Source organism: Staurois parvus, unplaced genomic scaffold (assembly GCF_062004578.1).
Source record: "Staurois parvus isolate SC_StPar_1 unplaced genomic scaffold, SC_StPar_1.0 ptg000017l, whole genome shotgun sequence".
NCBI lineage: Eukaryota > Metazoa > Chordata > Amphibia > Anura > Ranidae > Staurois > Staurois parvus.
In genome coordinates, this window is record NW_028317813.1 from 2936410 (window position 1) to 2954208 (window position 17799).

General features: G+C 43.6%; 1 protein-coding gene across 3 annotated transcripts in view; it reads right to left on the bottom strand.

Annotated features, from left to right (window-relative positions):
- Positions 1–17799, bottom strand: part of RUBCNL (rubicon like autophagy enhancer) — a 104656-nt gene that overhangs the window by 61531 nt on the left and 25326 nt on the right. For all 3 annotated transcript variants that reach the window (XM_089678945.1, XM_089678936.1, XM_089678935.1), the window contains one exon: positions 11144–11241. In XM_089678945.1, the coding sequence (XP_089535071.1) occupies positions 11144–11215 (72 nt within the window). In that variant the 5' untranslated portion in view covers positions 11216–11241. The remainder of the gene's footprint in view (positions 1–11143; positions 11242–17799) is intronic.

The window sequence follows — 17799 nt, forward strand, 5'->3', positions numbered from 1 at the left end:
TTATGATATACAAATGCGCATAAAGATTGCATATCTGGTGAGTGCGCAGTCTTTATTTTCTCACCTTTTTCATGTTTCCGGTTATTGGACGCCTGAAGATCATCAGCGATCTTGTTCACATTTTTTGGACTCATTTAGATTGGTTATAGATCTTTCACGATATTAGCCACATAATATAGTGGCATATATGCTTGCACAATGTCACCTTACTTATCTATTTATATACAAGGCTCATTAATTTGTGGACGTCTATGCGTCCATCTGTGATATCAACCACACTGTCACCTTTTGGTATGCTCAAATTTTTTTTTTTTTGCAATATTAGTCACAGATTCTAGTTGCATATGAATTTGCACAATGTCACCTTATTGATGATTAATTATCTATATATGAATTTAGCATATATACATTATATTTGTGATTTTTACCAGCGCTGCACCCTTTTAGTATATTACGGTTTACCTGAAGGTCTTATATGGTGCCTTTGGTGCATGGTCGCTATTCCCTGTGTTAATTGAGCGCTCACTTATTTTCAACTTCCTATTTAAAATTTGTGTTTTCACTAGTCTGTTGGCTATTTACTTAGCATTTAGTCCCAAATTTTGGAGACGATACATAGATAGATACACACTTTTATATGTGGGCACTTGTCACGTTTGTTGCACATTTATGAGAAAGGACCCCAAATATGGTAAAAAAGCCTTCATGCTATTTGGCGCAGCCGACCGCCCAATCCTCCAAGTCGGATTCGGTATCACAATAGTGGTGGTATCCTACTCTTGACTTAAAGGTGTCACCGATCCTGGTAGTTTTCATATAATAAAACTCAGCCTCCTGGTAAATACAGTCCCGAGCTTCTCCAGCTGGCTTCCTGCCATGCTCCAACCAAACACCCCATAGCATTTAGACCCAAATTTTGGGGACTTCTATTATATTGTCTTTAGTCAGGTTAACTTATCCTGACTGTCTTATTGTTCAGTTTATAAAGATGCATCTTTTTCACATCCATTTTATGCCAAGTGTTTATCACGTGTGGTTCAGTGACATTTATTTCACCCTGTATAGGGACATAGGTGTGTTTGTGTGTTTCTAGTTTCTTTTTTTTCACGATTTTATTTCCAATTTTTTTCACATTTATTGATCACTCATTTATGGTGTACTATTGTATATGATTGCATGGTACTGTAAAGCATTGGTTTATTATCTTACACAGTAGATTATATAAGGGGATCACTATTAATCCTAATTTGGAGTATGCAGTATAAGTATAGTGTGGGAGTGCAGCACCATTCTGATTGTTGTACCAGTACTCTACCAGTTGTATAGTTAGATGATAGCAGCAGCCCAGTCCTAGGCCAGACGCATATTGTGGGCAGCGCAGGTGGTTCTTTGATTCCTGCCACAATCAGACTTCCCCTCTGAAAATCTGAAAGTTTCCTTAATATCCCTTCCAGGTTTACCATTGGATTTTTTATTAGGACAATAAATGTTTGCTAACGTACACTATAAGCCCTTTAAAATTTCCTCACAAAAACCGACCCTCTGGATCCACCAGGCGATCCTCCTCCATAAATCTTAGATTTCTCCCAACCCCAATTGCTACATCTTTTGCCCATCTAATTGGTGAACCCGCATAATACCAAGTTGGAAAGTATTTAGAGTATAGCTTTCACAATTGTATCTTGGGCTATATGCGTCTCCTGAAGAAACACCACTTCACTACACCGTTTAAGTATTTCTCTTAAAATCGTATGCCTTTATTGTTGGGGTGTTCAGACCTTTTACATTAGGTCATAAAATTGATTGTATTCATTCCTTTCTGCTATATCTGCTCTCCTCTATATTCCTTTTTATAGGATAGAATACATTTTACATACAAACATGCCTACTTTTGGCCTTTAGAATCCGTTGTGATCACATTGGATTCCAATCCCTGGGTAAGACACCAAAACACATGCCTAGACAGACCCCAGTGTCTCATCTTAGGTCTGAGATTCAGCAGCGCGTTTGGCCTCCTGACACCACCATAATTCTCTCTCCCCAGAGCCACCTCCATCCTCTCGTTTTCCGATTACTCTTTAGAAACGCGTTGCCATCTCTTTTCTAAGTACTACTTTCTCCTTCACCCCCTCAGACCATCCTTTAATGTCCAGTATCTGTAATTCTAGTCAGTCACAAAAGTCTGTCTTCTGGTAATCTCAGTATTGCCGATTTGCCATCCTTCCAGCCTATCAAACATGCAGGAAATCTGATCCAACAATGGTTTCAGGAGTCTCCTTCTTGCAAGTGTGTCTGGTGCAACATCTGCAAAAATTTGCACCTTTATTTCTCCATTTGTTATCTCTGGTGTCCCGCGCAGCTTCTTCCAGATAATTTCTTTATCCTCACAATGATGGAAATGCACTATCACGTCTCTTGGACTGTCTGCTGTTACTCTTTAGGACCTCCTTATCCTATGCACTGTATTTTTAGTTGTTCAGTCTCTGACCTCCCCATTGGATTAAATAGTTTCCTCACCTTCTCCCATAAATCTTCTCATTGAGTTACCTCTGGCAAACCCCAGATCCTTAGATTTAGTCTGTCACGATTTTCCTGATCTTCCAATTTATGTGAGAGCGATCTCTGTTCTCCTCATTTCATCTATTTGTACTTCCAATTTATTAATAACCTGAGCTTGTTTCTCAAAAACATTTCTTCCGTTTCTTCTACTCGTGCTAGGACTTGTCCCATATTATGCAATACCGCCATTTCACTCTTTATGGATCTTTCTAATTTTGCGAACATTTCTGCAATTTCTGATTGTGTGCATTTGCAGTCTCACTTCCTGCTCTTCCATGCTTCTTTTTCCTATTTCAACTTCCAAGACTGTAGCTTCTTTACACTGGATCTTATCTATTACCCCAAAAGATAGTCTCGTTTGATCTCCAATACATTTTTTTTCCCCTGGTCTCAAGACTTTGGTCCTCTGGGCTTTTCTCCTGCGAAGGCATATACTTCTTTATCGTGCTTGTATTTAAAAACTTGGTTAGGAAGTTTTACCGCTCTGCATCTTATTTGAATTATACAGCAATTTCTATAACTTCAGGCAGTATATTATTCCCCCCCCCCCCCCATTTGTTAACAGGGATACTGATCCGGCTTTTAATCTTGGATTGTATTCCTCCTGAGTTCCTTTTCCAGTTCTCTTTCTGGGAGTAACATTCTCTATCGTCCACTTTTCCTCTTCCTTCATCACTTATTGGGTGCCCCCTTTTCTATTGATCTGTTTGTTTCTTTTATTTCTATACTTTTCATCAGCCCCTTCAACCTCAGACACTTTAATCGCTTAATTTCTTCCAGTATCATCAGCAATAACACAAGGGATTTTCCACCTCCCGCAGCAACCCTACAACCTTTACCACAGCTCTTCCTTTTCCAACTTGGCCTCCGGTACCGGATATATGCTGGATGTAAGTCTTTCCGGGTCTTAGGGGGATGCCGCTGGTGTTCGGGGGCCACCCTCCACATTGATCGCCATTCTCCAGGTCTGTTCTTTGCTCCGGTTCTCCCATGTGCAGTCTACCAGTCTCTGTGCTCCGGACTTCCCCTCCACAGTCACATGGTCACTCCCGGCATCCTTTGATGCTCTGCCAGACCTTTGCCCTCCTCTGACCGCACAGCAGCTCACCGGCTTCCCTCAACACCATGACCTCCGCTCCACAGGGCACTCCAGGCAGGACACACCAGGCCTCCTCAGACAGCACACACTTCAGATGGGTATAGGGTAAGAGCTAATTAAGCCACATTGTACGGCGGGTGTCTAGAGCTCCTAGCACCTGCAGCTTCTGGGCACCATGTTTACACCCCGCCCCCTGGCCCCTCCAGCAACACACATCCCCTTCTGAAGGATTCTGATAGGGATATGAACAGACAAAAAAACCAAAAAAAAAAAAAAAAAAAAAAAAAACACACCACCTTCTCTTGTCCTCAAGAGTTTGGATATTGGAGGAGTAACAGGTTTCCCTGTTCCCTTGTGATAAAATGTACCAAAGTGTCATATCATGCCTAACAAATCCACCACATCCTTGAGTGAAAGATTGTATCTGGACAATTTTGCACCTCTATCTTATCCCTAGGAGGATGTCGTCTCACTCAGTCCCTCTAATGAATCTGTTCCATCTTAACCTGTTCACTGCTGTACAACCGCCAACTCTTTGCAGACCAATATATGATTTGCAAAGGGGCATGTTCAAATCCTTTTTAAGCTTAGCCAAGCAAGAAGGGCACTTTTTCTCTCCCCTGGTCTTTCCACCTTGGGCAATGCCTGCAAGTAAAATTATCAAAATCCGGTTCTCCCACCTTCACCTGAAAGAAACACCACCCAGGTGCCTTCAATTAGGGGGGGGGGGGGGGGGGGGAGAAGAGGACACAAAAAAGGGAGAAGACTGCTGAGGTGTCTTACCTCCCTTGGCCCAGTGATAGCACAACCTTTGCTCCTCTTACCTGGCCTGAGCCCACTTCCACAGCAGCTGTGCTCTCAGAACACACAGCTAGGAGGTGACTGGATCAGACTGGCGTTTGCACACAAACCACAAGTCTCATGGCTGGCAAGCACCGTAAATATTGTCCACTGCTCCAGCATCCATGCTCCTTGCAACCCGAAGTGAGGTACCAGAAGCTTCGCCCCTTTCCTGTGCTCCACAAGCCAGAATTCCCAACAGCCAGCGCCACCCGCTCACCCCTACTGGAAATGACACCCATGTGTCTGTGGTCAGGAAGGGGAAAAAGCCTGGATCAAGGGAGCGGTGCAACAGGCATCCTGAATCCCTCTGGGTTATGGAACAGAGAAGGGGCATTGGACCTGAGCCGAACACATTGAAGTACAAGGGTGACCCCCTCAGAGTTACTTCCCCGGTCCCACCAACCCCTAATAGCAGGGAAGGCAGCATCGGAGAGTTCCTAAGGCACGTTTCCCTCCCCAACAAAGAACTTAATAGGTAGTAGCACGACTGGGTATTAAAACGTCTTAGCGTGTCAGTGCCTCAGAAGTAAAGATGGGCAGAGGTTCACCAATCTGTGAAAAGCTGCATCTGAAATTTGTCAAATTTCAGAATAATGCTCCTCAATTTAAAATTGCAAAGACATTAAATAGATCTACAGTACATATCAAAATATTCTAAAGAATCTAAAGAAATCTGTGCAAAAGAGACAAGTCCAAAATGCAATATTAGATGCCCGCCATCTTTGGGCAGTGCAAAAACAGGCATGATTCTGTGATTGACATCACTGCATAGGCTCAGGAATACTGGAACACACACACGAAAAATGATCCAGAAATGCTGCCATCTTCTCTGGGCCAAGGATCATTTAAAAAAACTGCTGCAAAGCAGAAAACGGTTGTGGTCAGATAAATCAAAATTTGACTTTTTTGGCAACCATGGGCAACCCATCCTCCAGACCAAAGAGGATATCCATGCTCAAAAGCCTGCATCTGATGGTATGGGGGTGCAATAGCGCCTATGAGATGGGCATCTGGAACCCCCCCCCCCACGTAACCAATGATGAAAGACACATCCAGGTTTTAGAGCAGCATTTTAGTCTTGCATTTTTCAGCAGGAAAATGCTAAACCGCATACTGCATCTATGACAACAGCATGGCATTATAGTAGAAGAGTCCGGGCACCAAACTAGCCTGCCGTCCAGACCTTTCCCCAATTGAAATATTTGGAGCATCTTTGGGGCGCTCACGAGCAGCGATCCAAGATGGTCACAAGGTGATCTCGCTCCTCACCGCTGGGACACATTGGCTTCCAAATTGACAATCTGGGGGTTCCGATTGACGTCCACTACGCTTCCCAACCTACACCACCTGAGGCACATATGGGGAAGAAATCAGCCCACTCCAGAGCCTCCGTCTCACAAAAACTGGATTGGAACACGGACAGGCCTCCTACTTCGGACGCCATCTTTGAGGCCCCACCGTCCAGCCCAGATCCCTTCCTTTTGCCGCTCTCAGGAGACTCACTCCCCCTTTCTGTGGCGGGTGAAGGCTCGGAGGAACCGGTCATCGCAGCCAGCAGCCCTCTGATGTGGAGCTGTTGACCCGCTTTAGTCTACTGCAGACTGAGCTCTCAGCAGCCACAACTAGATTGGCAGCACAACTCACTAAAGAAATATGGGAGCTAGGCTCCCGCACTAATGACTTGGGAGGACTGGATGGATGCAGCAGCCACAGATCTGGAGAATCATGAAGATATGATAGATATCCAAAGAGAACTAGAGACTGCTCTCCTCTGCATAGAGAACTTTGAAAATAGGTCCCGTAGAGGGAATCCCTGAAAATATCACCGACCTTACCTCAACTGCTACGGCCTTATTCCAAGAATTGGTCCCAGCTATGCCTATAGAGAGGCTGGAATTTGACCGCATGCATTGCTCCTTAGGCCCCAAAAAGCCAGATGGCCCGCCAAGGGACATAGTCATTAAGTTTACATTCTACTGCACGAAGGACACGCTTCTCCAGGCAGCCAGGGACTGCCCAGATTTGGAATTTCAAGGGCATCATCAGATCTTTGAGGACCTGGCCCCCTAAACCATTATGAAAGGAAGACAACTGAAGCCATATACAAATCGGCACTACTGCAACAGCATATCTGCTACCAGTGGCGCTTTCCCTTTAAACGGTCACTCTCATCTAGGCCGCACCCATATCCTACACACCCCAGAAGAGGCCCGGGAGGTTATGGAAAAACCGCCTACAACCACCTACAGACGCAGTGCAACCCCCAGCAGGGGATTGTCCGGCCCGCTCCCCATCAAAGCTTTCGGATCGAGCATGGAAAGAAAAGCCAAGGGCCGCAAGCGTCCTCTGCCTCGCACCCCATCCATGACCAGCTCTGCCAGATCCGACCCAGGTTGAGTTCCCGAATCACGAGAAAAGATTTCCTCCAGATCCTCGCTGGCCTATTCTGATCGAAATCTCTAGTCGTTAACTCTTACTGGGATGCCGGATTGTTTTTGGGTCTTCTGATCCTGTGAGTCTCCCAGTTGAGAGCTCTCCCCGAGATTATGCCGCCTCCCATGAATAGAGGACATCTTCACTTTCACCAGCTCCCATATCTGGTGATACATGAATGCCGGAACTCCAGGCAAGCCTTTTGCAGTTCTAATCATGAAGACATGTTATGTTTTTGTTACTAGTTTTTTTATATCCTTGATATACCTGGTGATAGAAGGCATAAATATTTGTGTCCCTCAATAGGGCAATTCTTCCCTGCTCTGATTCAGGCTTTTACCCCATGTCATGGGCATAGAGCCATTACAGAAACTTGATTGTGTCGGAAACACCCCCCCCACCCCCCCAGGTTGTCAATTTTGTTTGATATATATTTACAGTATCAGCAATGACCACCATGTGTCCGGTGGCAGAGTTCCTCACACCCAACATCCTATATCATTGGATATACTCCACTCTCCAAGTGGCGTTCATTTCCACACTCCTATACCACTATTCTTTTTTTGGCTCTTCCATCTTCTCCTTTCCCTTTCCTTTTCTCAGGTTTGTTGCTCCTACAGGTCTAGCCCGCTTCCACCAGGGCAGACCCCTCCCCATGAGATCGTATGAGTCGCTGGAGGGATTGTAGGGTAACTTCCTCCACCCATTTTTACTATGGCTAATACCCCTTTACAGATCTACTCCCATAACATCCAAGGTTTTAATTCCCCCATTAAAACGGGCGAAGATTTTTCACCATCTTAAAACTAGCAGTATTGATATAGTATGTTTACAAGAGACTATGTTCTCCACTACCTCTGCTCCCAGGTTCCTCTCCTCACACTTTCCCAACTTTTTTCTGGCCACGTAGAATCACAGAGGAGTTCCGATTGCTCTTTGTTGGGGCTTTTTATTTTCCTGTACTAAGGAAATTACAGACCCGTACGGTAGGTATTTGCTTCTTCAGGGCACCCTTAATGGACAGGAGGTAACTTTGGTATCCTATTATGAGAAAAATTTAAGTCTGCAAGCAGTTGGGAGCAACTTTTCTGAATGGTGATGCAGCATGCCAGAGGAACACTTCTCCTTATGGGCGAATCCAACGTAGCTTTAGATTCCTCCATGGGTCAACAATATGCTCCGGGGACGAAACCCTTACATGATCCGGGCCTAGAAACCCAAATGTGTGCTCTGCTCCGCTCTCATGGCTTACTAGATGTTTGGAGGGAACTTCACCCTTGGGGTCGAGAATACACCTTTTACTCACCCTCATAAAAGCCACTGCAGGATCAACCATGTCTATTCCTTCACGATATTTTTCTTGAGTAGACTTACTATCCTGGCCTCTCCCTGGTCTGATCACGACCCTCTGATCCTTTTTTCTGCTCTCTGACTTCACCCGCCCAACTTTCCATTGGGGATCGATTCCCTTCTGACATCAAGACATTTTAAGGATAATGGTGGCTCCTTCGCATGAGCGATTACGTTATGGGAAGCCCACAAAGTAACCCTTCGGGGACACAATCCAGACTGGCGCATTTCTTAGCCAAGGCAAAAGAACACAAACGTTTGGATCTAACGATGCAGCTCTTATTAGCTGAGGCCTTATGGAAATCTCACCCCTCAATCGACAGAAAATGGGACTCTCTGTCAGTGGACTTAGATATTCTGGCCACTGATCAAGCAGAGAAAGCCCCGAGATGGACCAAACACAAGTACTTTACTTTTGCAAATAAACCTGGATCTAGGTTAGCTAATAAATTGAATGGTCATCGCCGCCTCTACAAACCGCTTCAAATACTTACCCCCTTGGGACAACCGACCTATGACCCTGCAAAAGTAGTGGCCTCCTTTGCCAAATTCCTGTCTTCCCTATATAATAAACCATCTGCCTTCACCACGGCTCTTGCAGACCAATTTTTTCAAGATCTTCATCTCCTGGCTCTAGATGAAGCAGCCAGAGGAAAAAAAAAAAAAAAAAAAACACTGCTGGCAGATATTATGGAACAAAAAGTTCTTCAACCTATCAAGACTATTCACACCTCTAAAGCACCTGGTCCAGACGGTTTCTCTGGTCTGTATTTTTGCAAATTTGCATCAATTCTGGCACCTCATCTAGTGGCTCATTTCAATGAATTGAAAAAGGAGTTCTTTACTCTCTTCAGATTCCCTCAGAGCCCATATCACTATGATACTCAAATCTTTGGAAGACATCTCGGACCCCTGGGACTTTCGACCTATCATTGCTGAATGAGGATGTGAAGCTTCTGGGGAAAATTCTTAGCACCTGTATTAAAATCGGTACCTCAGTAAGCGGATTCATAGGGACCAGGTGGGTTTCATTCCAGGCCAGCAGGCAGGAGACAATGATAGAAAAGCAATCCACAAGCGACTCAGCATAAAGTAAATTTATCTGCCGACAATGCACTTTTAACTTTGACAAATCCCCTGACCTCCCTCACCAACGTCTTCTTTTCCAATTTTCGGCTATGTCAGGCCTATAGATTAATCCCCATAAAACAACGGCTCTTAATATCTCTTCCCCCCCCCCCTCTGTGACTCACCAACAATATTTCCCATACCGCTGGGCGACCTCAATAGATTATCTAGGGGTCAAATGGACTGCATCCTACTCAACTCTTCTCATCCAACTACTACCCACTCCTTCGAACTATCATCTCTTTGTTGCAATCATGGCAATTCCCCTCCCTATCGTGGATTGGTCGTATACACGCACACACACGATAAAAATGACTACTTCCAAAAATTCTTTTTTTTCCCCCGAACTCCACCTGTCCCAGGTTTCTTCTTATGCCTTTAACAAAACAGGATTCTCTCCTTTATCCGGGCCTACAAACCCCCTAGGGTTTCATGCTCCACACTGTATACCCAAAGGAAAGTAATAGGGAGCGGGGCACTCATCAAAAAGGAGTCGCACAGAATGGGGACAGTTACTCTACCCAACTCCCACAAAGCCTATTCTCCCAGATGCTGAAAATATTACAAAAGCTGCTTCAAATAAATCCAATATTTATGCATTTTCTTTACTACAAAATTACCCTTCACAAACCCAAGTGGTTGAGGTTTGAAAAGCACTCGTATGAGTCTTAGATGAGCACATGATCCACAGTTCTAAATTAGGCTGACCTCTACAACCCCAGTCCTGGGATTTTTATTTTTTATTTTATTACAGGTACTTAAATAGCGCTGTCAATTTACGCAGCGCTTTTACATATATATTGTACATTTACATCAGTCCCTAACCCTCAAGGGGTGTACAATCTAAGGTCCCCAACTTACATTCATGCATACACTTATGGGTTCAGCTTATCACCAGTCTTGTCAGAGAGCCTATTTTCCCTAAATAGGTCTACTGGTAAAGTGCTTAAAACACAGGTCAGAGTGCACACTACAAAAGAACTGGGGAAGAGAGCACTTTACAGCACATTTTAAGCTAGGACTGAAGGAAAAGGTGGCCCATAGAAAGGCTGCTGTTGGAGGATGATGAAGATGCCTCTGCTCATCTTTCTCAAATGACTCATGTACAATTGGAAACTGTAGGATGTGACGATTTCCCTCTTTTCTCCTTTCACAAAGGAATTTTAAAAATGTGTGATTTTCTACACCTTTACATGGCTGGGGGTTTTTTTTCCCCTTTTTAAAAAAAAAAAAAAAAAAAATAATGCACAAACTTTGCCACATTGATTGCCATTATCTATATGGGCATCTTTAGAATTGCAAACCTTAATTGAAAAATACAGCTTTGAAATGATGGCTCTCTTTAGCAGACACTCACTAGAAATGCTTTCAGTAGGTTTTAGGTTTAGGCTATGGAACTACAGAAACATCTAGGCCAGCCTCTCAACCTTTTCAACTCAGAGGAACCCTTGACAAAAACTTTCTGGTCTCAGGGAACCCCTGCTAAAAATGAGTATCTACAATTCTTGACAGTGTGATAGAGGTAATAATGCTCCTTACACTTTTGGTCATTGGGAATACATAGCCACTTACAGATAGCTAAAAAGGATCAATGGTGTCAGCGGGAACTTACCTGAGAAGCAAAAATTACTCATTGTTCAAGGAACCCCTGGAGGAACCCTGGTTAAAACCCTGATCTAGGCATTTAAATTGAAAGTAAATAAATAACTTGCATAAGGTGCAAGAGCTCACCTGTGCCACACTTGTACAAGTCTGAACTCTCTTTGTGTTGTAGTCGGTCAATGTCAAGGCGTGTAGAGACATGGTTGGCAATTCATAAAAGTTACGACCTAGAAGCATACAAACAAAACAATACAAAAGATAATTAAACTCAACGGAATGTTTTTCAATCTAACAAAGCTGAACAGCTGAGCTGAAAAGGGAAAAAGAAAAAAAAAAAAAAAAAGCCAAACACCCCTCATATCACATCTACTAAACCTATCATTTAGCCAGCCATGTGATGAATTGAACACAATGCATATTTTAAAAACGTTTTTATTGCATAAATTCTCCACTCTAGAGATTTAGGATAATGTATAGGCATGTATTCTGTACAGAAAAAAAAAAAAAAAAAAAAAAAAAAAAAAAAAAAAAAAAAAACACCACACACACAAAAAAGGGAATTCACTGGTACAGAAAATGCACAACCTCATATTGTATAAAAACACGTCTTCCAAAAATTTACTATAAAAACATTTTTTAGCTAATCTGCCCAATAGTTTACAACATTCAGTGTCATGACAAAGTTCTCCAGAGGTCTGACTACATTTTCTAATACTGGCAAAAAAGAAGTCAAATTACTACCATGGTAATAGGGACTCTATAGTTTTTTGTTTTGTTTTTTTTTAAGTATACTGTACATATTACTAAATCTGACAACTGCTTAACAAAAAAGAAAAAACACACACACCACACACAAACTTGGTTGCATCTCTAGCGAAACTATTCAGGAGTATTCTAAACTAAAAATGCATACAACATGCTTTGTCTATACATTAAACTAATGCAGACAAAAGATAAAATAGTACAAAAGAAGGTATCATGGATCTCATTTTTACAATTTACTACTGGCACTGCAGGGTGGGATACTGCATGTGTCTTCAAATTACATCTAAACTTGTGTTGGGCTTGTTTCTAAAGTGGTAGTAAACTTCTCTTGGTCACTTTTACCTACAGGTAAGCGTTTAATAAAGCTTACCGGTAGGTAAAATGAATCTCTCCTAAACGTTCACCGCTTTGAAGATATTTGTGTATATTGCACAAGAAAAGATGAAGGTGGAAACCCTGTCAGCAGAGAGAGCGTGCAGCTGGAGGGCTTCGTTTTACAGGCAAGTCTCCTTGTCATGGCCATATTAGGTCAATGACAGTGTTCGGACCCAACCCAAACTAATCTCTATTCCTGACACTAAAAATGGGATTATGCAACTAGAACAGGGTGGTTACACAACTTTCACACCCAACTCCCATCCTGTTCCTGGACAATCAACATCTGCCTTGACACATTCCATGGTGGTTTGAGTGAGGTGTCATAAAATACTTGGGTAGGTGTCCTGAACCTCAAAGAGCTAAAGAGGCTTGTATGCACACACACACACACACACACACACACACTTAACTGCTAGCTATATTCAGACAAAGTATAAAAAAAACAAAAAATTTAAACCCCTCATAAATCAGGGAAATCGAGGGGCTATAACTGCTGGCCTAAACATGCTAGTTGCCTGGCTGCCTTGCTGACTCTCCTCTGATATTTTGAGTTACCCAAATAAGCAAGTAGATCAGAAAAGTTAAGAGTGGCAAACTCTTGATCTGCATACTTGTTTTGAGTTAGGGAGTCAAAATTTTGAAGCTGGAGGGTCAGCTTGAAAGCCTGGCAAACAGCATTTTAAGAAGTGGTCAGTCAAACAGTATTCAGGTATTTCATAAAGAGCAATTCCTGGAAACAGACAAAACTGGGAGTTATTCCAATCTTATCCAACAAGCAATGAAACCAACCATTCAAAACCCCAAAAGTTAATGCCATTTATTGAATCTATATTCTCTGTAACTCACTGCAACAAAACTCAGGCAGCATCTCACAGGGTCAATGGATGTATAGTGAACCCTATGCTTTGTAATTTATTTGCGGATTGTATTACAAATTGCAGGTTTCATTTGACTAGCATAAGTTTGCTTGTTTTAGAACAGTGTGTGCAGTGTTGCAGATTGTCAGAATATAGTGCACAGGTAGGGGATAGATGCAGCAGAAAAGAATCATGAAATAGAGGAGCCATTTTGTCTTTGGAGTGTGAGGAGGTATAGTTGAGATACGGGGGTTGGTGAGGCATATGATGTGACTGCAAGACAAGGTAGAAGTAGGATGTAAAGTTGCAGTGACCAGTCAAGGGATTCGCATTCACCAAGAGGATAAAGTGGCTGTGGAAGGAGAGGAGGCGTGGTGGGAGTGCCCGGGGGTAGATTGTGTTTAAAGTAAGGCGCAAACTAGCCCATAAGGATGTATTGTAAACCATTTCTTCTGCAGCTATCTCCCTTATGCACAGTTCCAACTTCTACTTGTCCCCCTTAACTTGCCGATTTCTAGTTTTCTGCATCTGATCCCTCTCATCGAACCAGCACATACAGCTGAATACAAAAAGCAACCCATTGGTGCCAAGGCTAAGCAGCTGGAATCCAGCATAGCAGTGGTATTGTTTTCTGAGCCAAGTGCTAGTTGCGGGCAGTCATGGCAGCACAGTCTCAACCAGCATCTCCTTCTCATACACCAAGTGTAGAGGGAAAGGGTAGATTGGCACACTAAGGGAGAACCTGGCCCTCAAGCTGCCCTGGATGGTGCCACCACTGGGTACTGGGGGCATTGTATCATTACTGGCCTTTTGCCAAACTGTAAAAAATGTCTGGAGTTAACCACTTCCCACCATTAGAATATACCGACCTGCATCCACCCACTTCTAATGGTGGGCACACATTAGGTCACACTTTTCCACATGCGCCAGTTCCAAGATTGAACAAATGTCTAAATAGTGGCATGCTTGAATAAGCAAAGTACCAGCACATCACTGGATAGGAAGGGTGATATCTTGGTCATAGCTGCCACAATAATCGAGATTTTGAACTGCTGCCAATTCCCTTTGATGTAAAAGTAATCCTAGCAGCTAAGCCACTGGATTACTTTCACAGGCAGCAGCACCAGAAGGTGGGCCCACACCTCACCCATCACAGCATATATTGGCTCTCCCGTGCAATCAGGGAGCCCGATAATAATGTAACTGGCCGCATCCAGCTCCTGGGACACAGTGAGAAGACCTGATGTTGCTCCTCCCACTGTGTGACAACAGAAACCATAAGCCACAAGTAATTTGCCACTTCCAGTCTCATGTAAATAAGCCTTTTAGAGTGTCAAGCATTTAACCAAACAGATTTGTCTTGGTTTGATCAGATGCTCTGGAGGGCAGGGGAGAGATATGGAGTCTAATAGATCCACAATCTCTCCATAAAAAGGAGGACCAGACATGGCCCATGCCACCATAAAAAGGATGCGGTTCATCTCTTCTGATAGAGAAAAACAAACAAACAAACAACAACAACAAAAAAAACACCCACACAAGGTAAAACAAAACATCCTTATAGTAATTGCTGTGAAAGGAAGCAAGGTCTGAGAAAGTAAAGTCAGCCATCTATTTTGTGACTGGGGTCTTTGAGAGGTATGTAAACAGACAAGATCTACTCAAAACTGCAAGGAATCGTTCTTTAATGAGCCAATATAATAGTGTCTTTTTGCAAAAGCAGTAGAAAAATCACAATAATCTGTACTGCACACCTACAATTTCTGATCGGTTTCATTACTGGAACTGCACATCCAAGATACTACTTTGGAGTGGGAAATAAAAAAACAAAAAAACAAAAGAAGGGGATTATTTGCTGCTGTTAAGTCTCCTGCTTTCCTGCTTTACAGTCCCCCAGAACTGCATGACATCAGCTCACATGATCAAGTTCATAAGGGTAATTTCACCATACTTCCAAGAATACATTCAGTCCCAGTTACAACTTAATAGGCAGTTCATTACTGCAATTTCTATTTTTGGCAATTTAGGGAACACAGATTTTAAAAAAGCTTGGTAAATTATTTTTATTCCAATTACATAGCAAAAGCACTCAGGTTTCAGCTGCAACATTAAGTCAATGTACTAGAGTAATATCAGTGATCCTTAAATGCCATTAATTCACAGATAAGACATGTTAGACCGAGTTTACCAAGCCAAAAGACTGATTTAGCATACCAACAGTTACTTGCAGCAAATTATATAGTAGATACTGTAAAAAAAAAAAAAAAAAAAAAAAAAAAAAAAAGGAGGAGGTCATGCTCAAAATAATGGAAAGAACACATGCAATGAAGCTTAGTGAATAGAGTCATGTAGCACTTCAGAGCAATTTGAACCACCCTAATTGCCAATAGAACATACACTACCAATTTTTAAACCATTATTTTTAATTAAAAATAGTTGTATGGGGGAGCGTGGTCACGCAATGACAGAGGGAGGACGTGTGTCTCCGGAGCGCCGCACCATCCCGACTGCAGTCTGGTCATCACTGCCTCCCCAGCCCCCCTATCATGCCCAAGGGGGCCAGGAAGCCTCAGGGTACAGGACCGGTGACCCAAAGCTCCCTAGTCCTGGACGGGGCAGCAGGAGTTTAAAGATACGCTGAACTCTGTACAGGTGGATGGGCTTGCTACTAACCAAACAGCGGTGGAAAGGAGAGCATCGGCCCTGGAGACCACCATGTCACAGTATCGAGACCATTTATATTCCCTGAGCCAGCATCAGGATGATCTGGAGAATAGGAGTAGGAGGAACAACCTTAAGCTGCAGGGTATTCCTGAAGCTATATCCCCTATTGACCTCAGAACCACGGTTACAGCCATCTTGAACGCACTTTTGGATAGAGCACCTACTGAGGCCCTGGAGCTTGACAGGGTCCATCGCATCCAGGGTCCTGCTCCCTTGGATGCTGGACGCCCTCGTGATACTTTATGTAGGCTGCATTTTTACAAACATTAAAGGAGATCCTGAGAAGAGCCTGGTGCAGTGGTCCAGTGGACTTTGATGGGGCGTCTATTCAAATTCTGCCTGACCTTTCCCATCGCACCCTACAAATGAGAGTCTCAAGCCTCTGTTGGATAAGATTCGTGAAGCTGAAGCTACCTATCATTGGGGTTTCCACTCTTCTCTCCGTGCAGAAAGGTGAAAGTTCTATGTCAGTTCGTACTCCTGCTCAGCTGCCAAATCTTTTTGCTGTGCTGGGGGTCCCATCTCGGTTCCGGACTGGACAGCCTTGGATCTCCTTGTGCAGCCTACCCCAATGCCGCAGCGGCCTTGTGCTTCCTCTACCAGAAGGAACAGACCCAGACCTGAAAAAGGTCAGATCCACGGGGGAGGGAAGTATATCTTCCAGTTGGCAGCCCTCTCTGGGACTTCTTTTTGGTGATGCACTTATGACCTATTGGCCTGTTTTGTTTAACACCATACTTCTTGAAAAATGTTGATGCGTCTCCATGTGCTGTGTGGGGCTCGATATTCTCGTATCAAAATGTTGGTAGACAGAGCTTTCCCCACCAGTGGCTTAAGCTTTTCTCTCATCCGGGGGCCTGGCCTGCCGAGGCTTTATTGGCTGGCTGGTCGGGGCTGGCTTCCAGTTGTCAGAATCATGGGTGTTCCCCCTTTAGGCATTATACTAGAGTGGCATGTTCTTCGGTTTGGGGGTGGGAGTTGTACGAGTTTTAAATGGTTTGTTTTAAAGTTAGGGGTGCGAACTTTCTCCCCATGGTAGGAATTGCTTCCTCCGATGCTCCCCCTATTAGTAATATTGGTGGGGGCCTCGGAGGAAGTAGGCCCAGTTGAGGCCCCATATTTAGTTGGTCGGTAGACATTTTATTTGTTCTTTGCTTTTGTCACCTCCCTACCCCCCCTCCCCTTTTTCCCTCCCTCTTCCCCTCCTAATCATGTCTGTTTTCCATTGTGTTTGTTTCTTTTATTGCAAAGGGACTGAACAGCCCAGAGAAGCGGTCCATGGTGTTGTGCGAGTTCTGGCGTCTTCGAGCATAGATTGTGTTTGTAAAAGAGACCCACTTTCAAACAGACAAGTCTCCCAAATTCTCTGATTATCGATTTCCATACATAGTACTATCCCCAACTCCAAGATAAAAAGGGAGAGTATCCCAATTTCCAGTACAGCAGCATGGTTGTTTGATCGGGAAATTGACCCAGCAGGCCAGTATATTTTTCTTAAGGGGGATTTGGAGGGACGCAGAGTGACTGGCATCGGTTTATCTTCCGAATCACGCCCAGTTGACATTTTTAGAAGACATTCTAAATCATTTGCAGAATTTCATAGAAGGTGGTGTGATTTTGGGGGGCGACCTCAACCTGGCTCTTAAGTCACGATCCTCTTCTCACCTTTCCTATTCGTATTTGCGACGGGTCAAAAAAGCCTTGGCGTCTTTCATTAGTGGATATTTGGCATGTTCTACATCCTTCTGACCAGGATTACCCTTTTCCTCATGATAGTTATTCCATGATTGACTACCTTTTCATTTCCCAGTCCCTGCTCCCAGAGTTGCTTTACACCTCTATAGCTACTCAAACTATCAACGATCTGATCATGCGCCGGTTACTCTACTTGCGGCTGGGATCAGGGGAGGACCAAACCCTGGTCGTGGTGGCTCAATGCATTGCTGCTGAAGGAGGGCCCCCGTTTTAAATGACCTTACCCATTCCCGACTTTTTTTTGGAGGACACGCTGGAGTTTTCCCTACAGTCCAGTGGGAGTCGCATAAAATGTGTCATAAGAGG